At 40.1% G+C, this 24,458-nt stretch overlaps 1 protein-coding gene across 4 annotated transcripts in view; it reads left to right on the forward strand.

The window, feature by feature from the left end:
* The window catches only part of trim67.S (tripartite motif containing 67 S homeolog), a 34,931-nt gene that overhangs the window by 4,883 nt on the left and 5,590 nt on the right, over positions 1 to 24,458 (forward strand). For 2 of the 4 annotated variants that reach the window (XM_018265227.2, XM_018265230.2), the window contains exons 2-5: positions 6,987 to 7,082; positions 11,261 to 11,383; positions 16,995 to 17,105; positions 22,789 to 22,948. In XM_018265227.2, coding sequence (XP_018120716.1) covers positions 6,987 to 7,082; positions 11,261 to 11,383; positions 16,995 to 17,105; positions 22,789 to 22,948 — 490 coding nt within the window. The remainder of the gene's footprint in view (positions 1 to 6,986; positions 7,083 to 11,260; positions 11,384 to 16,994; positions 17,106 to 22,788; positions 22,949 to 24,458) is intronic. The other 2 variants (XM_018265229.2, XM_018265231.2) reach the window with 1 other exon arrangement.

Genomic DNA, 24,458 nt, shown 5'->3' on the forward strand with positions numbered 1-24,458 from the left:
GGGGCATCTCCCCAGGGGGGTAGTTAGCCTGGGGGGAGGAGGGAGTGGGGTCTACCTGGGGTGGGGGGTATAGGTGTTTTTCAGAACAGGTTGAGTTCTCCTTTAAAGGGGTCCTTCACTTTTGAGTTAACTTTTAGTATTATGGAGAGAATGATATTCTGAGACAATTAGCATTTGGTTTTCATTTTTTATTAATTGAGGAGTTATTTAGCTTTTTATTCAGCAGATCTCTAGTTTGCAACTTCAGTTATTTGGTCGCTAGGGTCCAAATTACCCTAGCAACCATGCATTCATTTGAATAAGCCAGGATAAGAATAGGAGAAGCCTGAAGCAAAATATAAGTAATAAAAAGTAGCAATAACAATACATTTGTAGGCTTACAGTCTATCTGTTTTTTTTTTATAAGAAGAGGGCTCTGGCAACAAGGAGCAAAAGGGAAACTGTTATTATCACCTGCTCAGGGCACCAATTCCCTTTTTATATATGAAGTGGTTTTTAGCATGTTCTGGGCTGTGACCTTTCATGCTGTGGTCCCTAAATAAATGAGCCCAAGGTTTGTAAATTTGGTAACAGTCGCTTGATTAGAAAGGGCTGCTGGCCTTCCCCTGGGCCACTGCACATAACACACTGTAACAATCTGCCAACCTTGTAAGAATTTATATACATTTATTGCACAACAGAATACTGTCAATTTGTTTCCACTGAGTTCCATTCATATATCCAGTTATAACCCTTATATTTCTATATACACAATACCTTTGAATAGCCTTTAAATCATTTTAAACGGTGCTCATTCATGTCATTGGTTATAATCGGTGCTCACTGATGTCATTTGTGTCACAATCTACCCTATACTTTTAAAATATGAGGATATTAGAAGTCACCTCAGAGTTTCATGACCTGAATAAAAGCCACCAGCCTCCTGCCTTTATAAGCTCATGGAATTCCTTGGTGACTTATAATATCCTTATAATACACAAAAGCCATGAATATCTTGTAAATGATACCCTTATAAACGGTGAGTTCTGATGTCATCAGTTATAAACGGTGAGTTCTGATGTCATTTCTGTCACATAACTCAGTGAAACTTGTGTATTATAATAAATAAAGTACCCCCTGTTGTAAGATATGAGGATATTAGAAGTTACCTCGGAGTTCCATGACCTGTATAAATGTATATATGGTCATGAAACGCCTCGGTAACTTATAATATCCTATTTTACAAGGGGGGGTAGTTTATTCACTATATATTATACTACAATATTCACCATATAATTTGCATTGTACGAGTTGTATCTACCATAAAATGTCTAAAGTACAGTGAATATCATGTGTATTTGTGTGTTTCCTGTATTGCTCTAGTAGTCAGGGGACAGAACTAAGGGTAGGAAGAACAGGCACATGTCTAGCAGGGGCCCTAGAGGGGTTGTTGGGGCCCCTGGGGAGGCAGTTTGGGTGAGACTCCAATCCGACCCTTGTTCAGGGGATCGATGGGGTAGACAGTTTGCTGGTTGGGTACATGTCTACCTGATTACACAGGTACAGTTCTCTAACTCTTACATGGCATTCAGTTGGACAAATGCATATTTTTTCCTTACCACACCCATGTACTTACAAACACAATTAAATAGATTGCAATGAGTAGACATGTTTCCCAGTTGTAGGCATATTGCTGGAGAGCCTGCAATTGTCATCTTCTGAGCAAATATAAGAGAGTGTCCAGGTTTTCAGTCTGATCATTATGCATATGTGGGCACATGGGTATGTGTGAGACTGTGCATCTGTGTGTGTGTATATCTATACACAGGGGCGATTCTGTAGCAGGAGCCGTCTGAAGTGCCCTTGCCCCCCAGCACTTACCTTTCCTGCGTGGCAGGGTGTCTTTGGGGGCACATCTCTCACATTAGAAAAACAGAGTTTATGGTTTAAAAATTGAAAATTTGGCTCTTAAAGGTACCAGGAGTGGCTTTTTGACAATTCACCTCATTGGCACAGCTCCCCTGTCTATACATGCATATGCACTGGGCCAGTGGGGGTTAAAACTCTGAAAAACAACTGAAATTTCTAATGCCCAGTTATTGCTATACTGAAAATAGCAACATCATCAGTTGGCCTTATTCCAAATGGACATCCAGGTTAACTGGGGGATTAACCACTAAGAATGAAGCTTGATTTCAGGTCATGTTGTACGACACACAGCATCCTTAGCCTACTATCAGTTTGCAGTCTATGCAAAACCAAGTTAGCATAAAAGAACGCTTCTCTCATACTCATAAAGCTGAAACCAACCCTTTGGCTTTTTACAACTCTCCAGCCAACAGATAATTATTTTGATGCTCTACTCAAAGACATTTTATCTTGCTCTATTTAGGAACAGGGAAGAATTATCAAGCATTCCTCTAGGCTCATGTTTAAATTTTTTCTTGGACTATAGTCCACTGTCTATAGAAAAAATGAAGTCAGCAAAAAGGGGTAAGACCCCCTCATGTTTAAAAGGGCAACTAAAGTTTGTAAACAGATCAAGGCAGCAATAATGCACATTACACACAGGGTTTGCTGTAAAAGCCCATAGGCACAGCGGTACTATCACAATAAGATATTTAAAAGATAATTAGAGTTTGTAGTTCATCCTTACAACACTTGACTAATAAGTATTTAGTTCAGCATGGCTGCCTTTGAGCCAGTGCAGCCTTTACCTGATCTCAAAACGAACTAAGCAAGCAGCATGTGTATTCAGTTAAGGGTAAATAGGAGGTCCAATCCCTAAATACAATTATTTAACTGGGGAATATTTAACAACCTTTTCACACACCCATTTTACACTAGAGATTAAGATATACGATAGGGGGTTTAATTCTACGTGTTATAGAAATACTGTATATAAGCAGAATATGAATGTCTGTGAGGGATTTTGTTCTTGTACTGGAAAATTATTTCAACCAGATTTCATTATGTTCTCCATTACAGCCCTTTCTTTGTTCCTGCAGTGTTATCTGTTGGTAAAGGCCACTTACGTTTTTCCTTTCTACTCTCATGGAAAATCAATACATGATAAATGCTTTTAATAAAAGAAAGACATTCATTGTAGTAAAAAATGATCTAATCCATGTGTTTAATTTCAGTAATGCTTAGGTTCATCATTTCTAACTGAGGGCTAAATGGGTGTTGGGTTGTTATAAGGAGTCAAAGAGACTCTCTCCTCTCCATTGGGAGACATGGCTGGAGCCAACTAATATGTATTTCAAAATATTGCTTAGCTAGGCTTCATTCTCAAGGTAATAGTACCAGAACATCACACTGTCAAAAGCTCAACATGTCTGCCAGAGAATAGAGGACGGGACATGGTGGCCATTTAATTAATCTCATCCATAAAGCTTCCAGGTGTATGGGGTAAAGCAAGCATGTATGAATGTATGTTTATATTCAAGTAACTGTTTGTTGTCACACATAAACAAATAAATACAGCTTTGATGGTTCTAAAAGCCAGGATACAAACCTCTCTAGTAGTGGTGCGGAGGAGAACAGGGCCAGACCTAAACAGATTGTGGTTACAGGGGATTCAATTATTAGGAAAGCCGATAGGGTAATCTGTTGTATGGGTTGCTAAAATAAAATAGTTAGCTGTCTCCCTTCAGCAAATGTCAGCAAATTATTGAGTGTGGTTTGGAGTGAACAGCTTTCTTGGTATGTATTGGTGCTAATCACAAAATTAATGGTAGATGTTGGGGTAAAGCATGAGTTCATGGCTCTAAGACCGAAGCCTATATAAGGGTATTCATTTTTGGAAATTTTGCCTGCACTACTTACAACTTTAGGACAGTGAGATATTGCTTTATAATCTCTATAGCTGTGATGGAGTGTACCCTAATAGAATGGGGTCTGTTGTGCTAGGTGAAAGAATGGCTTAGAACAGTGATCCCCAACCAATAGCTTTGTGAGCAACATGTTGCTCGACAACCCCTTGAATGTTGCTCTCAGTGGCAAGTTTTGGTTGAATAAAAACCAAGTGTACTACCAAACAGAATCTCCTGTAGGCTGCCAGTCCACATAGGGCTACCAAATAGCCAATCACAGCCCTTATTTGGCACTGCAAGGGACTTTTTCATGCTTGTGTTGCTCCACAACTCTTTTTACATTTGAATGTGGCTCATGGGTAAAAAGGTTGGGGACCCCTGGCTTAGAGACTAAAGGAATGTTTAAACTAGGCAAAGCAGCAGGGACAGAGTTGTGGGATAAGAATTGGGTTATGGGGAAGAGTGATGAGGGGCACATAATATACCTGATAAGGAGTCACTGTTACAAAGAGATCTGGCAAAAAGTAAGTATAGATCTATCTCTCCATTGAAAGTAGTAGTATCTTCCCTCTTTGTGCAAATGCAGGGAGCTTATCAGATAACATGGGAAAGCTAGACTTAACTGCATGTACTGAAAATTAACTAAGACACTGAGGTTATGGGCACTGAAGGCTCCGGCTGTTGTCAGCCTGTGTATTTTTTGCAGGTGTGCTGAGGTCTGTAGTGTGTGACCACACACAGGCTGAACAGATTCAAATCAATGGAGCAAGGGCACTTAGCAGATCTGATTCTCTCAGCCTGCAAGAAATTTGCACACTACTGAAAACATTAATATTAACAATTTCTATCCAGCCGCCACATGAGGGCACAGGGTTCACAAAATGTTTGCAAAGGCAAAATTCTTTGCAATGCGAACATTTAGTGGAACAATTATTTTATTTATTTATGACCATAACTGCAACATTGCATATATTTATGTATGAACTATGTATCAGCTGTAATAGCTTGCTGCTCCATTTTGATCATCAAAAAGTAGTTGGGAAAGATGTTCTGTATCCCAGGGCTGACATTGTCAGAATGCTCACTTACTTATTTCTTGCATGATTCAGCTTTTCTTCAGCATAGATAACTTGATTGGTTTAACATCAGCAATGACATATAATGTATGTATGTTCAGGACTTGCATTTAAGTGATTTAAAAAGCTCTTGCTCAGTCACCTCCAACAAGGAACCCCAGGCAGTGGTCTAATCTGAATAAATGACCTCCCTACCTCTAACCTAAAGGCCAGGGCCACATGTATTTATATACTGGTAATGAGTTGGAAAATGAACATACTCAAACATAAACACGAATGGCCAATCCTACTGACCTTTAGCTATTGCTTCAATCAAAATATTCGTTTGTTCAGGGCCGGATTTAAAAAAAGTGCGCCCCTAGGCCACTTGGCTCACCCTCCCTGACCCACTCCCCCCCTCATACCCCACCTGCTCTGCTCGCACCTGAACCGCTTCCAGACTTATACACAACACCCAACCTGCTCTAGTTGCACAGCCTCACTGCTCACCTTTGCAGCTCCATGTTTGCCTACACTGGACTGGACAGGGGTGGGAGATTCAAACAACTGTCAAAATCTCCTGCCCAGAATGCGTCAAGCAGGCAGCATGCCACCCCCCCAGCTCTCTGCTGTCCTAGGCCCGGGCCTTACTGGTCTGCCTACAAATCCAGGCTGGTGTTTATTTCATTGGGTTATACATAAAATACCCACAACCCATCAAAACATGTCTGGAGGTGAAGGGACCCTTCCATCGATTCAAAGACAAAACAAAATAACGGTGAAACAGCTGTTTGTCAAAAATAAGCTACAATAGTGGTGAAATGGATGCCAAGGATCATTCTCCTTGCAGGGCTGTGGGTCCCCTTCCCCATGCTACACATTTATCCTGGGTGATATTAGGAGCCGAATAGGATCAATCAAACCTCAGCATATAAATATATCCCTGGGTGTTTACCCTGAGATGCTTTGTAAAAGACTTTTGTGACTTTGGGAATAATAAATATACACAGTATTTCACCTTTTATAATGTATGAAGTACATTGAACTAAGTATTTATTTGGTGTATTTATTGCACATTGGGTTTTGCCAGCAGTGTTTTATCACAAATTGTGGTCCCTATAGGACACTGTAAGGACACCATTTGCTCATTTAGGCGCTCTTTATAGCAGGACTACATTATACCAGTACTATTGACTACATAGCATATTTCCCAGGGGTTCCCAATTTTTTTTTTACCTGTTAACAACATAACAATGTAAAAAAAAAAAAGTTGGAGAGCAACATAAGCGTGCAGATAATTCCTGGGGTACCATAAAGTTTGTAATTGGCTATTGGTAGACTTTATGGAGACTGGCAGCCTAAAGGAGGCTCTATTTAACAGTACACATGGTTTTATGGTTTACCTTCAATCCTAGAATTCAAACATAAACACATTCTTAGGGGCCACCGGGAGCAACATCCCATGGGTTTGTGAGAAACATGTTGCTTGTGAGCCACTGGTTGGGAATCACTGATTTTACCAATACATGATACAGCACTGTTGTGGAGACTGGAGAGAGCTTGGAAAAGAGTATGTATCCACAAGCAATAAATATCCATATTAAGAAATGACTTTATTATAATCCAGGTAGTATTTTTGTATGGTCATACATCTGTTGCATTAAGTGGCTGTAGAAATCTTTTTTTAACTGAATAAAAATGGCCTCTCCCCTCCAAACGTGGTTTTATGGGTTGTGGGTATTTGATGCATGTCTCAATTAACATATAAAGGCTGAAATAATAGTGTTTGGTCAAACTAGTAACTGTATAATTTACCCACTTCTTGTTATGACTCTGAGCTGTAACAATGGCTATTACTTGTACCTTGATTATTGATATATGAAAACATATCCTTTGGTGCAACAAAATTAAACAATCTCATAAGAAAGTAATTCCTGAGGCAAATAATACACTATTGTGACTAACTGAAATGGGTTTCCAGAACTGTTTACAATGCAGATAAAACATAGTTCATTAGTACCAGAGCAGTGATTGATATTGGACCATATTGATATCAGTGCATAAGAATAAATGCTAAATATGTGCATTCTCATCCTTTCATTGATTTATACAACTATGGTTTTCCCATGTTTTGCAGGCGCAGCTCTCCCAGGCCTTAAGTGGTATCTCTGATAAAGCAAAAGAAGCCAAAGAATTTTTGGTTCAGCTGAAGAGTATTCTACAACAAATCCAGGTATTCATTTTCTTTTCCAAAAAATAGATAAGATGCTGAAAAATTTTCTCATGTACAAATGTTGTGCCACAAATCATTGTTGCTGTTGAGGGAATTAAGGCAAAGCAGGCAATAATCTTCCAACCTCTTTCTAATCATTGGTACTATCCTTAAATTACCTCTGTTTTTTTCCTCTATAGCCATCATAGTAGTATCTATGATAAACTGAGTCTGTGTAGTGATTCCACACATTCTGATTTTGCAATATTTGCTTTTAAAGGAAAACTATACCCCCAAAATGAATACTGAAGCAACAGATAGTTTATATCAAATTGAATGACATATTAAAGAATCTTACCAAACTGGAATATATATTGACATAAATATTGCTCTTTTACATCTCTTGCCTTGAACCACCATTTCGTGACTCTATCTGTGCTGCCTCAGAGATCACCTGACCAGAAATACTACAACACTAACTGTAACAGGAAGAAGTGAGGAAGCAAAAGACACAACTCTGTCTGTTAATTGGCTCATGTGACCTTACATGTGGTTTGTATGTGTGCACAGTGAATCTTACGATCCCAGGGGGCGGCCCTTATTTTTTAAAATGGAAATTTTCTATTTACGATTACCCAATGGCACATACTACTAAAAAAGTATATTATTATGATAATGGTTCATTTACATGAAGCAGGGTTTTACACATGAGCTGTTTTACTCAGTATCTTTTAATAGAGACCTACATTGTTTGGGGGGTATAGTTTTCCTTTAATTTTTGCTGAAGGTGGCAGTGAGGTACAAGCCTAAATATAACAACATATAGAGCAGGAGCTGCTCAGTTGCATCCCCATCTGCCCAGTTTTGTGGAGAGGCCACCAAGTCCCGGGCCTAGGATGGTGTAAGAAATATCCATTTGGGTATACTATGTTATGTTACATATGCATTTGTGAATTTATGCAGTGTCTGCAAAGTTAGTCTTCCAGGAAGCTTACATTCCATGTCACACCCTTACACAAATTTCAATATCAAAGGGTTGTCTTGGAGTTGTAGCTGGTTCCTACCGGAGCTATAAAACTGATTTTGTATGCAAAAACTTGCTCAACAGGATGTAGGCAAGTTGGGTGTTTATCATAGCATCTTGGCAGTTGGGAGGGTTTCTGTGGGGGCAGGTGAGAACCCAGAATAAAATAACGCTGGACAGAGGAAAAGGTAGCTGGGCAGCTGGGAGGAAAAAGGAGGCAGCTGGGGAGCTGGAGAAGCCGGAGGACAGGACAACATGTAAGGACTGCCGTCCAGAGGGGAAGCCATGATGCAGCTGACCTCTATTCCATTGCTATGGTGGTAACAACAATGTAGACTAGTGATGGGCGAATTTGGGGCGCCAGCGAAAAGGCGCCGGCATCCAAAAAAATTTGCGCCTGGTGAATAAATTCGGCCATCACTAATGTAGACTTGTATAATGTGTAACTGTAAATATTGTAATTATTGTTTAGTCTAAGTGTAATCATTTATGTCTAATAGTGATGGGCGAATAAATTCCCCTGGCACGAATTTGCGGCGAATTTCCACATTTCGCTGCCGGAGAATAAATTTGCGAATCTCCCACAAAAATTGAAAATATGCTGGCGTCAATTTCCGATTTTCGCGATTTTTTTTCGGGAAAACATTCTAATTGCTAGATTTTTTTGTGAAAACATTCAAATTGCTAGATTTTTTTGTGAAAACGTTCTAATTTCTTCATTTTAGTGAAAACGTTCGAATTGCATGATTTTTTTGTGAAAATGTGCGAATTTCTTGATTTTAGTGAAAATGTTCAAATTGCATGATTTTTTTGTGAAAATGTGCGAATTTCTCGATTTTTTCTTAAAAACTGACGAATTTCGCGATTTTTTCACGAACTTTCCGATTTCACGATATATTCGCTGACGCGAAACAGGAGAAATTTGCCCATCACTAATGTCTAACAATCCATGGATTTATTATATAATATAATCCTTTTAATATAGGCTTATTGGTGTGGATTCATTGTCTGCTTGCTCAAAAGAACCAGAACCCTAGTAAGATGGTTGAGGTATATATATATATATATATATATATATATATATATATATATATATATATATATATATATATATATATATATATATATATATATATATATACTATTAAATCTACAGCGGCGGGATTTTTGGGGGGCGGCATGCTGCCCAACGACACCCACATTGGTTTAGAAACACTAGGAGATATGATCATTTTTTTTTGAATTCCTGTGCACCAATCCCCCATTGTTCCGGTCCCGATGATGAAAATTTGAGTGAATAAAAGGGTGAATAAAAGGGAGGGGACAGGGCGACAAACGACAGTGGGCCTAGGGGTGCCTGCTATGTAAATCTGGCCCTGTATCTACCAATGCTGCTCCAAACAGGGTCCTGGTTAACTAATTACTTTCCTTCTCAAAGGGAAATCTCCCATTTCAGATGGGGAATCCTGTGAGGTCTGTACAAGATAGTAAAAGGATGGGGACCAGTAACAGAATGATATTTTTCTTGATAATAGCACAAGTGTAACAGGATTGAAAGAACTGGATCAACTGAACAAAATTATTTCAATCAGCTTGGATATCAGGTGTTAGCAGCATAGTTTGCCTATAGAATCTCATTACCTGCCAACCGTTCTCTGGCTGTTGCTATAGACCAGGGGTCCAGTCAGTGTCGGACTGGCCCGGCGGGACACCGGGAAAATACCCGGTGGGCCCCGACCCTCATGGGCCCCCGCCGGGCCAGAACCCCTCTCTAAATATTTATATTTAAAAAAAAAAAAAAAAATTATCGGCGCTGAGCAGCGCCGCCTGCGCATGCGCGCCAAGCGGCGCTGTTGCGCATGCGCACCGAGCGGCTTCCTTGCTCGTCCCCGGCGCGTCACAGTGGGAGGACGGGTGGCCGGAGGGGGGCCCTCGGCAACAGTCCCGGTGGGCCCCGGTCCCCCCAGTCCGACCCTGGGTCCAGTGACTTACCGTAACTAAGGCCCCTACAGGCCTTGAATATTTTAGCAACCTAGGGAGCAAGAAGGCAGATAAAGAGTGCGCCAAGTAAAGGAGAAAATTTGCTACTGGTATTCTGCAGGTACAAGGTAATGCTTTCAATCTATTCACTGATCTTTCTGGCATCTCAGGCTTTAAAGTAGTGCTCATTTGCCATTTTTAGCGATCTTACTGTTATGTGTTGAGCTGGATTGCTAATTGGACATTTTCTAGGGATCTTATTGGCATGTGTGGAGTAAATGGAGTGTCTAGTGGACATTTTCTAGTGATCTTACTGGCATGTGAGGAGTTAATCAAGTGCTCATTGGTCATTTTTCAGTGGTCTTATCGGCATGTCTTGGATTAATGGAGCACTTACTGGCCATATTTACAGCGATTATACTGGCACAGCCATATCTGTCACCCCCCCCCCCCATTTTCCCAGGAGTTGCCCTCCCTAGGAATTCCCCTAGTTCTCTGCAGGTGAAATTGGATGTGAACATGTGCAAAACTACCCCATGATGTCTATCTAGTATAGGTAAATCTAAAAACAACTGGACTTGTTTCGCTACTCATCTGAGCAGCTTCTTCAGTTCAACTCCATGTACGCTGGCTTCATGTGCACTTGTGTTTCTCCCAATGTCACTATTGGGTCTGAAAATTTTGCAGCAGCGCACTTTCTCCTGTAATCTCCTACTTTCAAGTTGACAGCTCTGCACAGCTGGTGTTAATATGCTGGACCAAATGTGCCCAATCCAGCCCTAAGCCTACGTTATTCATCAGAGGCCCCTGAAAATCCATCTGCAGGGGGGCCCACAAACTCTAGTTACGCCACTGCAGGGGTCCACAACCTTTTTTACCTGTGAACCACATTCAAATATAAAATAAATTGGAGAGCAACATAAGCATGAAAAAGTTCCTGGAAGTTACAAACCTTAGCAACATGAGAGTCAACTTATTCTGCTTTGGTAACATACAGAAAGTTATATAGAGGGAGCTGCCACAAAATGGAGACTGTCCAACTAGGAGGATTTTGTCAGTTCTCTCAGGCCATACCAATATCTTACTACAAACCAACATAAACGCCAGGCTTTTATTTAATATTACTCTATATTCTTTTAAATATTTATTCTGAATTTATCTAACACTGCTTGTGCCTTTTTTTAAATCTTTTTAGGAAAATGGATTAGAATATGAAGCTTGCTTGGTTGCCCAGTGTGATGCATTAGTTGATGCATTAAATCGTCAAAAAGCAAAACTTCTCACCAAAGTAACTAAGGAACGGGAGCATAAATTCAAGGTGAGTAATGTTTTCTGAACATTGAATAGCCAGGTCCTAATTAAAGGGGTTGTTCACCTTCCAACACTTTTTTCAGTTCATTTGGCTTCAGGTAGTTCACCAAAAATAAAGACTTTTTCCAATTGCTTTCTATTTTCTATGAGTGATTGTTCTGATATTAAAGTGTAAATCTAATTTTTTCACCTTTCTAAAGCAGCTCTGGGAGGGGGGGTCGCCAACCCTCTTAACTGTAGTTGATACATTTTGTTGATACATTTTGTTGATACATTTCATATCTTTGTCCCTGCTAAACAGAATCCCTGAGTTATATTAAGGATCTGGCCACACAGGCAGATTCGGGGAGATTAGTCACCAGGCAACAAATCTCCTCTTCTTCACAGCGACTAATCTCCCCGATCTGCCTTCCCCTGCCTTCAGCCGGCAAAAATTAAAATCACCTGGGGGCAGGCACACAGAGTGCTTCGTTTTCAGAAGTCGCCCGTAATTGCCTTACAAGGAAACTTCGAGCAATTTTGGAAATGAATCACTCTGTGGGGCAAATTCACTAAGGCGCGAAGCTCCGAACGCTAGCGTTAATTCGCTAGCGTTTGGCATTTTCGCTACTGCGCAAATTCACTAACAAACGCTGGCGTAGTTTCGCTAGTGTTAATTCGCAACCTTACGCCAGGCGAATCTTCGCTAGCGACGAAACTACGCAAATTCACTAACTTGCGCAGTGTAGTGAGCGCTACCTTTTACGCTAGACTTCCTTCACCACCTCAGACCTGGCGAAGCACAATAGAGTAGATAGGGATTGTTTAAAAAAAAGTCAAAATTTTTTCTAAGTCCCAAAAAACGCTGGCGTGTTTTCTACATGATGGCTGATAGGCTAAAAAAGATCGAAATTTTTTTGGGGCTCCCCTTCCTCCCCCCTACATTTCCTGACTCATGGCAACTTACCTAGACAGTGGGCACATGTGTAGGGCAAAATAAAATTTTTATTTGCAGATTTGAAGGTTTTCTAGGCATTTGTAGTGCAGATACGTGTTCCTCCATTGAAATTTGAATTTCGCGCCGTATGCAAATTAGCCTTCGCTAGCGCAACTTCACTTTATATAGCGAAACCACGCTAGCGCAACTCCGCAACCTTACGCTACCCCTGTGCGCAACTTCAGATTTTAGTGAATTTGCGAAGCGCTGGCGAAACTACGCCTGGCGAAGTGCGGCGAAGTGTGGCGAAGTGCGGCGAAGTTGCGCCTGGCGCAACTTCGCATCTAAGTGAATTTGCCCCTGTGTGCCTGCCCCCAGGCAATTTACATTTTAGCTGGCAGAAGGCAGGGGAAGGCAGATCGGGGAGAATAGTCGCCTCGACGAAGAGGAGATTTGTCGCCTGGCGACTAATCTCCCCGAATCTGTGGCCAGACCCTTAAGGCAACTGTTAGAATTGATACAATAGTTGCTAAATATTCCACAGATGCTGCTGAGAAATGTATCAACTAAATGTTGTAATTGTAACAGTTCAGAATCTGCAGCTGAATTTCTGAGCTGCCAGACAAACACCAGAGACAGGAACATTCAACTTTAAACTTAGATTTTGGAAAAACTATAAAAAATGGAGAGCAACTGAAAAAAAGTCTTGTTGTTGTCCTGCTAACAAAACAAAGGGTGAAGGGAGAGGTGTTTCACATAGATAATCTGATAATCAACCTCACAAGGACCAAACATGGAGTAGCTTCAGTTTCCTTGATTGCTCTGTTTAGCTCAAGTAATAGCAGAAACCATGGAATTTTTGTAATTAAAACAATAGGTAAAAAGTATGCTTAGCACAAGCCCTATTTCCCTCCAAGGGGGTGTACTGCCCCATTAAGTCATATTAAGGCACATGCATGACATAATTGAGCACCAAAAACACCTGATTCAAATATATATATTTATTAGTCATGTCGTATTGTGTGTATTTGCTTATGATGCAAATATATTTACTGTATAATGCAGCAGCTAAACAGTCAGTACTAAGACAAGAATGTGCTATTATTGGCCCTGGGCCAAAGTCAGTTTATACAAAAACATTTTCTCAAGATTTATATCATGAATGCTCCACTGCAGTCTAAAGAGCAGTGACGCCGGCGTCAGTTTTTTGGACGCCTTTGCACATTTGTCTGCGAAAATGCGCCGGCGTCCAAAGAAATGAACGCCACCGTCCATTTTTTTTGACCCCGGAGAATTTTCACGGCAGTTTTGCGAATTTATTGGCCCGCGGTGAATCACGGGAATTCGCCGCAAATTCTCGCCTGCCGAAAAGATTTGCCCATCACTACTAAAGAGTGATCTAAGAGTAAATCTGGGGATAGGAAGGCTCATTTACAAAGCACAAGTTAAAGTGCCCTGCGAATATATTCAGATAAACTACATACAGTGCACCGATACAGAGGAACCTTGAAGCTTCTGTCAGCTCAAAAGTGCTGACACCTTCAAGGTTTCCCCTGTACACTGCATCAAAATGAGCAATAATATTATCTTGCAGCAAAGTGCTGGGAATGATGCCTCTGGCTGACACAATGACACTGGAACTATGGGGAGGAAATGGCGCATTGTGGGTTAAAAATGTGCACATGTACATTCTGTACTTGCACTTTAGTTCTTTCTTGATTTAAGCTCACCATTTGGTTTATTATTCATTATCTACTGGAAACAGAAGCTTGTATTTACTTTTAAAGCACACGTCAACCTAAAAAATATTTTTAAACTAAGAAAAGGAAAACATGATTCTAAGCAACTTTGCAATATACATTCATTGCAAGTTTTCTATGGTTTAAGTTATTTGTATTTGTATTGGTATTGAAAGCAACGTTTGTCCCTTTCTATTCTCTGCCCTGGTAGTTCTTTTAAATTACTAACAATTTTTTAAAAATTCATATTGGAAAGTTTAAGCTTATAATTGTGTTTTCTTTTATTAGGGTTATTTGGGTTGACATGTTTAAGGCAATATAGAAGCAAAATAAAAATCCAAATTTATATAATTTAGAATAATAATGCTTCAATATGGAGCTATGATTTTTGACATTTGTAATGCCTTTTAATGTTTTTCTCACAGGAAACCGTCTTAAGCATTATGGGTACGGATCACTATAAATCCCCTATTGGTGTCTATGCTAAAATGCAGTGGATTAGAGATTAAGGTCAGGGCTTGGTAATAAGGAAGATTTGCCCTAATGCTAATAGCTTCATAATCATAAACAGAATTCAGGATGATTTGAAAACCAGTCATTGTAACGACTCTTCTTAGTCTGTTATCTTAGTCTGTGATCTAGGGGGCCCATTTACTAAGGGTCGAGATGAATTCGAAGTGAATTTTCGAATTAAAAAACTTCGAATTGCAAAGTAATTTTTGGATACTTCGACCATCGAATAGGCCAAAATTCGATTCGAATTGAAAAAACTTAGAATATTCGAAAATCGAAGTACTGTCTCTTTAAAAAACTTCGAATTCGACACTTCGCCACCTTAAACCTGCAGAATTGCTATGTTAGCCTATGGGGACCTTCTAAAACCTATAGCCAATATTTGGCTACGTTTTTAGAAGTCAAATTTTTTTTGAAAATTGTTCGAACGATCGATTAAATCTTTCGAATTGTTCGATACGAACGATTTCTACGATCAATCAAACAATTTTAATTCAATCAAATACAGCTAAATTCAAACAAAATTTAGCTTCTTTATTTTAAAAATGAACTGATGTTCATTGCCTTAGCATTTCAGACAGGTTCTATGTCCTTCCCCATAAATTAATTATTTGCAATACCGGTATGAGATCTATAATTCATAAACTTATTCTCTAGCATGGCAAACTGCTAATGCCATTTCCTGTAGTGTATTGTTTATATTATCCATTCTTCATTCTTGATCATGGGTTCCTTAATTCCTATGCAGAAATAATACAATCTATTGTATTATATTAGTGTTTAGCGGAATTTAGTAATTTAGTAATAGTCTCTATGATTTTTTTTTTTTAAACAAAAAAATATCTGACCATAATGGTAATGAAATTCATACAGTACACACCATTACCCTTTATCAAAATACGATTTTTCAGATTTTTTTAATAAAAAATGTCAGACCAAACTAGAATCCCCAATTTGCCCTTATTCCTTAATAAAATAACTCAAAAACAGTGTCAGACGGGCCAGACCCCCTCTCCAGATATTGTGATTTGAAAAAAAAATTCCGCCAGCGCATGCGCGCCCAGAGCGATGCCGTTGCGCATGTGCGCCCCGAGCGGCTCCCTCATGAATTCCCTCATGAATTCACGTGGAGCCGGCACGACACAGTAAGGGGGCAGGGGCCAGAGGGGGGGCCTTGGGCAGCAGTCCCGGTGGGCCCCGGCCCCCCAGTCTGACCTTGCTCAAAAATATCAGAACGGGAAAAAACGGAGACTTTTTCAGATCGTCATGTGAAAAACACACATTTTTTTTGCTTAACGTCCGAAAACCACGAAAAATACCCCCGAGCACTCTGAACATTTCGTGAGGGTTAAAACATCTTCATATAGTTAAGGGGACATCTGCCGTTGACTTTTACATGAATTCGGCAGATTTTAGATGGAGTATTTTCGAATTTGCACTTGGAACTGTGCAAAAAAAATCGAGTTTTTTCTGTATTTTCGACATCAAAACCAGGGTCGGACTGGGGGGACCGGGGCCCACCGGGACTGTTGCCGAGGCCCCCCTCCGGCCACCCGTCCTCCCACTGTGACGCGCCGGGGACGAGCAAGGAAGCCGCTCGGTGCGCATGCGCAACAGAGCCGCTTGGCGCGCATGCGCAGGCGGCGCTGCTCAGCGCCGATAATTATTTTTTTTTTTTTTAAATATAAATATTTAGAGAGGGGTTCTGGCCCGGCGGGGGCCCATGAGGGTCGGGGCCCACCGGGTATTTTCCCGGTGTCCCGCCGGGCCAGTCCGACACTGATCAAAACGGACGCTGCGAAAAAACATGTTAATAAATAACCCCCTTAATTGTCCTAGAATAATGACAGACGGTCCTATAGAAAACACCTCCGGGGGGTAGGGACCTCATGACGCCAGTTGTGTAGTGCGAGTGGAGGTAATGATTCGGGGTGCAGGGAGCACAGCAGCGAGGTAGTGGATTCTCTGCCTGTATTTCTGTGTCGTTCATATTTATTCTAAGTGTCTAATTTATGACTCTACCCCAGTTTGTGTTAACACCTTGTGGTGCTATGTAAATAAATATATACAACCCACACTCACACACACATATATATACATATGTGTGTGTTAAATTAAGTAAGAGTGTAACTTAATATATCAGAGGGGGAAAGGTGTAAAGCCAGAAACAAGTAAAGATGTTTATTTTTTTAGGATCATTAAAACCCTTTGTTAATCTGCAGGAGAACGTCCAAACACATGTTTAGTATGTGGATATCTCTGTAGACAGTTTGCAGGCATATGAATAAGGAACATGGGAATCTGGGTTACAAAAGACAAGGAAGACCACGTGACATATAAACCCCACATGGTACAGAGAATTTGCCTTGTTAAGTTATAGTCAGACCGGTACAATTTCTTGATCCCCTCTACAACCCAGGGATTATGTGAAATGTGGATTTTAATTCCAGGTTGTCTGGGACCAGATAAATCACTGCACATTGAAACTACGCCAGTCAACAGGCCTCATGGAATATTGTCTTGAAGTAATTAAGGAAAATGATCCTTCTGGCTTTCTGCAGGTAATATTGGTTTTCTGGCAAATAAAAAAGTACAGTCCTGTTTATAAAGCATGGCCTATTGTAATTTGTACCAGTCAAATATTCTTTGACTATGTGGCAGTAACAGCTGAACTAGGAGCACAATTCTTCTCAATAAATTTCCATGGTGTATGAAAACAAATGTGTTGTATATCTTCATATGTTTGGCCACACATACCTCCCAACTGTCCAGTTTTTCATGAGTTAGTCCTGATTTTCTGTTTACAGCCCACCGTTCCAGATTGCTTGGCTCCTCTTTGTTCTTACCTGCCTGCATCCAAGAAGAAAAATCCAAGATGACCGCGCATCCAACTGTGGCCTTCTTGGATTTTTTTTTAATATGTGTTTAAGCCAGGCAAAGCGAAAGAGCCAATCAGCATGTGAGCATTAGGATAGAAGAATTTTGGTGTTGGTATTCAGCTTGTGCAAGTGTAGGTGAGGTAATGCATTCATTATATCCATTTCTCCATTGATCTTATGATTGCTCATTGGCCATGTTGCAATTATCTTCCTGGTTTATTTGGGATAATGGAGTGGTCATTGGCCATTTCTAGGCTTAATATGCTGATTATTCATATTATTTAGTCATTCTACTGGCAAGTCTGGGTTCAATATGCCTGTTATCTATTTTATTTAATGATTATACTGACACATCAGGAGTTAATATGCCCTTTACCCATAATATTTAGTCATTGTACCGGCACATCTGGGGCTAATTAACTATCCGTTTTCTGAAGTAATTATACTGGCCCATCTAAGGGAGTATAAAATGGGTGTGGTATGTAGGGACATGACCAATACATTTCAATGTGCTACATGCAGTATCCCTCTCTCTATTTTTCAAATTTTTGGAGGTATGCCCGCAAGTTTATCCAGTTAAGGTACATCAAAGCATTGTACGGGTCATTTACTTCTGCCCCTGCTGCAAGTGCAGGAGCAACCTCCTCTCACCAGTGCTCCCTAACTTGGTGTCTGAATGATGTACACGTGAAAGGATGGTTAGAGGGTGTTAGGTGGATAGGTCTATGTGGCCCTCCAAGCACACATCTCATGAATACTGTGTTGCCTGCGTCCGTAGGTCAGACACAAGTCTTTGCACTCCAGGGGTAAAAAGGCAGGGTAAAAAGTGCAAAAAACATGACAGGTTGTGTCCATTTCTGCACTGTGTATGAGGCATCATATGTTTTTTATAAATTGTAACAAACATGGTCAACAGCAAAAACTCCAAGGTTGTTTCGCATGTTGTAGCTGCTCAGAACTTGGACAGTTACTTTATATACTACTTGTGGAAAGGATTTGCCAGTTGCCGCACAGGTGCCTCTGTTGCAGATAAACTGCTGATGAATTCATCTGTGCTTATGAAAGCAATATTGTCTTGGTGCAGCTGCAGATGCCTAGAGTTGACAAATAAATGCATCCTTTATGTGCGAACATTGTCACTTTTTAAAATAATGCATTTAAAAGCTCCATTTTGTATCCTTGTATTCATTTTCACTATTCTGCACCATTATTCAGTTGTCTCACATGCCATATTGGCATATGTAAATTAGGTGTGGGAAGGGAATTCATTGTTCCCACCTTTTCCTTTTCTGCCCCTAATTTGAATATGCAAAATAGGTTTCGGATTCGGTTCGGTATTCGGACGAATCTTTCACAAAGGATTCGAGGATTCGGCCGAATCCCAAAAAGTGGATTCCACGCATCCCTAGTTTTTTCTTATGGCGACTTTTTTGGCGAAATGCATTAAAGTCAATTGGCGGTTTTTCTTAAAGGGATCCTGTCATTGGAAAACATGTTTTTTTCAAAATGCATCAGTTAATAGTGCTACTCCAGCAGAATTCTGCACTGAAATCCATTTCTCAAAAGAGCAAACAGATTTTTTTATATTCAATTTTGAAATCTGACATGGGGCTAGACATTTTGTCAATTTCCCATCTGCCCCAAGTCATATGACTTGTGCCTGCACTTTAGGAGAGAAATGCTTTCTGGCAGGCTGTTGTTTTTCCTTCAGTGGGACATGGGTTTTTACTATTGAGTGTTGTTCTTAGAACTACCAGGCAGCTGTTATCTTGAGTTAGGGAGCTGTTATCTGATTACCTTCCCATTGTTCTTTTGTTTGGCTGCTGGGGGGGTTAAAGGGAAGGGGTGATATCACTCCAACTTGCAGTACAGCAGTAAAGAGTGATTGAAGTTTATCAGAGCATAAGTCACATGACTTGGGGCAGCTGAGAAATTGACAATATGTCTAGCCCCATGTCAGATTTCAAAATTGAATATAAAAAAATCTGTTTGCTCTTTTGAGAAATGAATTCCAGTGCAGAATTCTGCTGGAACAGCAATATTAATTGATTCATTTTGAAAAAAAAATTTTTTTTGTCTTGGTGACAATTTTGCCAACTTTTTTGTTGCGGCAAATGTTTCCACACCAAATTTTTGCCACAGTTTCACGCAAAAAATTTGCAGATGGCGAAATGCGGAATTTCACAGCGAATCCATGGCTGGTGAAAAAAATTCGGTCACCGCTTATCATTGGTTGTCTGAAATGTTTTTGGCTAAAATGTCCGATGCATCCACCCATTACTGACTGTGGCAACTTAAAGCAGCCCTTTTGGCATTTGCCAGAACCCACAGTTTGCCAGTCCAGGCCTGATGCAATTCCAATCCAACACAAAGTATATAGAGGGCAATTTGCATTGTTTTAGCCCAGCACAATGTATTAATTTTGTAGGTATATGTGTAAAATGCAATAAATATTCAAGTGTGAACCTGTTTATTGCACACTGCCACATGGTTTCGATGATTCCTGTTTTATGAGTTTCTTTTTTATTCCTTACCTTATTTTTCTGTTACTTAAAGATTTGTCTACGCCTGGCGTATCCATCATCTTCATCATCATAGTACTTAGATCATATAGCAGGAAAACAAGTCTTTAGCTGTTGCTAACCGACCATCTAGAACTCAACATAATTATTGGCTGATCAGGAAAAGATTAACATCTGTGACCTAGATCATGGTTTTGCTATGATTCATTCTTCAATTGTTGCTGAACTACATTTTCCAGCATCCAGTGACATCTATTCGCTTGCAAATAATCCTTTGAACAGCAGCAGCTTGCACAGCCATGACCTAGTTAAAATGAAGGGAATGTGTAAGAAATCTTAACCTAGAGCATGACTCAGAGAGTTTGTGTCCAACAATAAGGGTGGTGAATGTAGTAGGTCAATAACATAAAAGCAATGAGAATACTGATCATTTAATTTAATAATAAATAGATGAAACCTTATACAGAATATCAAGCAGGAAAATGAAAGAAATCTACAACTTGCTTGCTTACTTCTATTAATTATATGGACATTTATATTATTACTTTGTAAGGAGATGTAGCATAATAATGTCCACAATAAATTGTGCTAAAGAAATAATTTTCCCAATAATTGATCACAGTTTTTATAAGTTAGCAGTCACAGGAATTAAGTACCTCCCATTTTAGCCAAAAGATAATGGAATTCCATACCCTGTTAATTTTTCAGTGCAATATTCATATTTACACATACAATTACAATAGACAATGTATTAGGTTCTGCATTAGTACACATTTATCAACAGGAACCAGTTACCATTTATCTTTAAGTAAGCCAACGGCATGTTCAAAAAAGAAAGCAAAGATTTCATTGGTTGCAATGGGTAACTGCATTGGAGCAATTTAACACCTTTGCTGTAAACTAGCCCTGCAATGCTAAACTTTTAAGACTCAGCAGCTACCAAATAATAAGGGCTGAAGGACTTTGATTCCAACCACAGAAAATAAAATAAATTCACATTAGCTGCAGAAATCGTGAGACTGATTAAATCATCCTGCGGGTTCAAGGACATGGAAAGATATATTCCATGTCACCCCTAGTTAATATTATTCCTTACCTCAGATCCTGGACCTGTGCTTCGATTTACTGAAAAAACACTGGATAGCTGTATCTTATATGGGAGCTTCTGCGCCACCATCTTTAAAGAATTTCTCAGGACTTCCTTTTGAAGGAACTGGACTGGCCTATGCACAGTAGAGTTAAAGGGGTGGTTCACCTTTCAGTTAACTTTTAGCATGTTTTAGATTGGTTAATTATAAGAAATGTTTCAATTGACATCCTTTTTTAATTTTTATATGACTTCTTCTGAATCTTTCCTGCTTACAAATGGGACGGTCACTGACCCCATCTAAAATAAATGCTCTGTAAGGCTACAAATGTATTTGCTATGGCTACTTTTTATTACTCCTCTTTCTGTTCAGGCCTCTCCTATTCATATTCCAGTCTCTTGTTCAAATCAATGCATGGTTGCTAGGTTCATTTGAACCATAGCAATCAGATTGCTGAAACTTCAAATTGGAGAGCTGCTGAATAAAAGAATAAATAGCTCAAAAACCACAAATAATAAAAAAATGAAAACCAATTGCAAATAGTCTCAGAATATCATTTGCTACATCATACTAAAAGGTAATTTAAAGGTGAACAACCCCTTTAGGTTAGCTATTTTACTGTAATGCCCATGCACTGGTCCCAGATCACCAAGACAGAAGAAAGAAAAAAGCAGGCCGTGGATCTCTTGAGAAATTCTTCATATATGGCACCGTGGCATCTACCATAAAAGATACCCTGAGCTGATGTGTTGTACAGAAAAGAGGAGCACAGACCCAGGGTCTGAGATAAGTGGTTAACTGCAAGTTTTCTTATAATATACTGTATCTATATTATTCTAAATATTAATCCTAAAGTAAACTGTCCCTTAAAATGCATTGTTAATAATAAAATACATCTATAAAGAACTGGTCTACAATAAATGTAGAGATCTCAGCACTATAGGAGGAAAAAGTTTCACCATGCTGCCCAACAGTTACATTATTGAAATAGTGATCCTAAAGCTGGCCATAGATGCTGAGATTTTTAAAAGATCATATCCTGATCATGAGACCACGATCTTCTCGGAACGATCGTACGATCGTACAAATTTACCATCAACTAAAAAGATCGATTTGCCAGGAAAACAAAGGTGAGCTGCCTGCTTGGCCCTGCAAACATAGATAGGTTGCACTGGGACCGACAAAGATTTTTTGACCTGGCCGATCAATTTCCTGACAGATGTCAGCCGCAAAAATCGTAAGATGTACGATCGTTCGAATCCCACTAACCGCACGATAATTTTGAAGGATTGGTCGGGCTTCCCTAAAATTGGTCGTTCGGCAAGAGAAATCTTTGCGTCTATGGGGAGCTTAACTCAACCCAGCAGTGCCCACACCCTACCCTAACCCAGTTCTCTCCTGGGGATGGGCATGCATGAGCGAGTATGTAAAAGAGCGAGGACGAAGACGGAAAATGGGGCAATTATAAGGTCGTGCAAGGGATAGACGTAGGCTAAACTTCAGGCAGCACTTGGCCAGAACCTGAACCCATCTGACCCGTGATTCCTGTGGGCTTCAAGTCACATCACTGCTGAAATTAATGAGCAAGTCATAAACGTTGCAACTTTTCAGTAAGTGCATGGCTCATGCTTTACTCTTGCTGAAAAAGATGTAATATACTGTATATAATGTAACTGCTTTTATATTTACATTATAGGAATAAAAATGTCAAAATGTCTAAGCTAACAAGCTTTTACTCTTTGTTCTCTTTTGAAGATTTCAGATGCCTTAATAAAGCGGGTTCAAAGTTCTCAAGAACAGTGGGTGAAAGGGGCTTTGGAACCCAAAGTGTCTCCTGAATTTGACCTCACCTTGGACAATGAGCCTTTGCTGCAGGCTATTCACCAGCTGGATTTTATTCAGATGAAATGTAAGGGTGAGCTCACAGTTCCATTTCTTTTTTCTTTATGTTTGCTATCAATTGAATTTCCTTGATGCACTAAAAACCTGTGGTTAGAGACTCACTGTTATCATTCAATGACTGGATGAGTTGGAAAAAGGTATCCGCTGCCCTTGTAATTCTGTAAATTCTTGGTTCTTCCCCAGTCCATCAAGGTATTGACCTGTTACAGTATGTTTACCACCTGTTTGCATACTACTGCTAATTTGGTAGTAAGTCCCATTCCAGAAACCATCTTCATATTAAGGCGACATGTAGTGCAAAAGTCTTACAAAAATGAAAACACATATTGTAAAGATGAATGTAGAGCCAGAACTAGGGGTAGGCAAAAGAGGCACCTACCTAGGGCGCAATGATAAGGGGGCGATTGTCAGGTACCTATTAAGCGTCTTCTGCCTACCCCTAGTCCGTGTTCACTGCCCTCTGTAGTTCTCCACTCCCTCCTTCCCTCTCCTTCACTCCCCTCCTTCACCCTCCCTTCCCTCCTCTCTGCTACTGCTCATGTGCGCAGTTATGGTCAGGCGTGTGTGCACAATCGGGCATGTGCATGCACAGGGGTAGCGCATACCTCCCACCAATGTCCCCACTTTCTCTTTGATTTCCTGCACCTAACAGCCACAAAATGATACAATGTTTCTGACTTAATTGGCTTTTGGCAGAGAGCCCAGAACAGCCACAAGGTGCACTTGGATATTTTTGCAACAATTTAAGATAAGCAAATATGTAACAATTTATCAAAAGCAGGTCTCTTGGGGAAACTGTGGCTGTAGCTTAAAGGGCAATTCATTTTCATTCGCAAAACTGTAATAACACATAAAAACCGCAGAATGTGTTCAAACTTTCATAAACTGCCAAATTTTGTAAAATGAACATGGAACACGCTGAAAATCTTTTTGTCCCTCTTTCTATTTCCTAAATGTTGGGAGGTATGGGATAGCGGGCCAGCCGGGTTGCCTAGGGCACCTGGTCAGCTTGGCCCGTCCCTGGACGAATGAAGAAGGGATTAGATAACCTCCACCCAAACACCCAAGACTTTGTATTGCTATTTTTACTGTGATTTAATATGGATGAAGCCATCAGGATTTCACATGCTGTCACACTGTGTCACTTTTTAGTGCTAAGTCCTGTCTCTAGATAAGTGATCCCCAACCAGTGGCTCGTAACATGTTGCTCAACAACCCCTTGTGTGTTGCTCCCAGAGGCCTCAAAGCAGGTGCTTATTTTTGAATTCCAGGCTTGCAGACAAGTTTTTGTTGCGTAAAAACCAAGTATACTGCCAAATAAAGCCTCTTGTAGGCTTCCAGTCCACATAGAGGCTACCAAATGGCCAACCATAGCATTTAATTAGTACCCCCCGGAAACATTTTCATGCTTGGGTTGCTCCCCAACTCCTTTTACACCTGAATGTTGCTCACGGGTAAAAGAGGTTAGGGACCCCTGCTCTAGATGGTGTTAGAATGCAATCGTCTTAGCCCATCAGAAGCAA

Source organism: Xenopus laevis, chromosome 5S (assembly GCF_017654675.1).
Source record: "Xenopus laevis strain J_2021 chromosome 5S, Xenopus_laevis_v10.1, whole genome shotgun sequence".
Taxonomy (NCBI): domain Eukaryota; kingdom Metazoa; phylum Chordata; class Amphibia; order Anura; family Pipidae; genus Xenopus; species Xenopus laevis.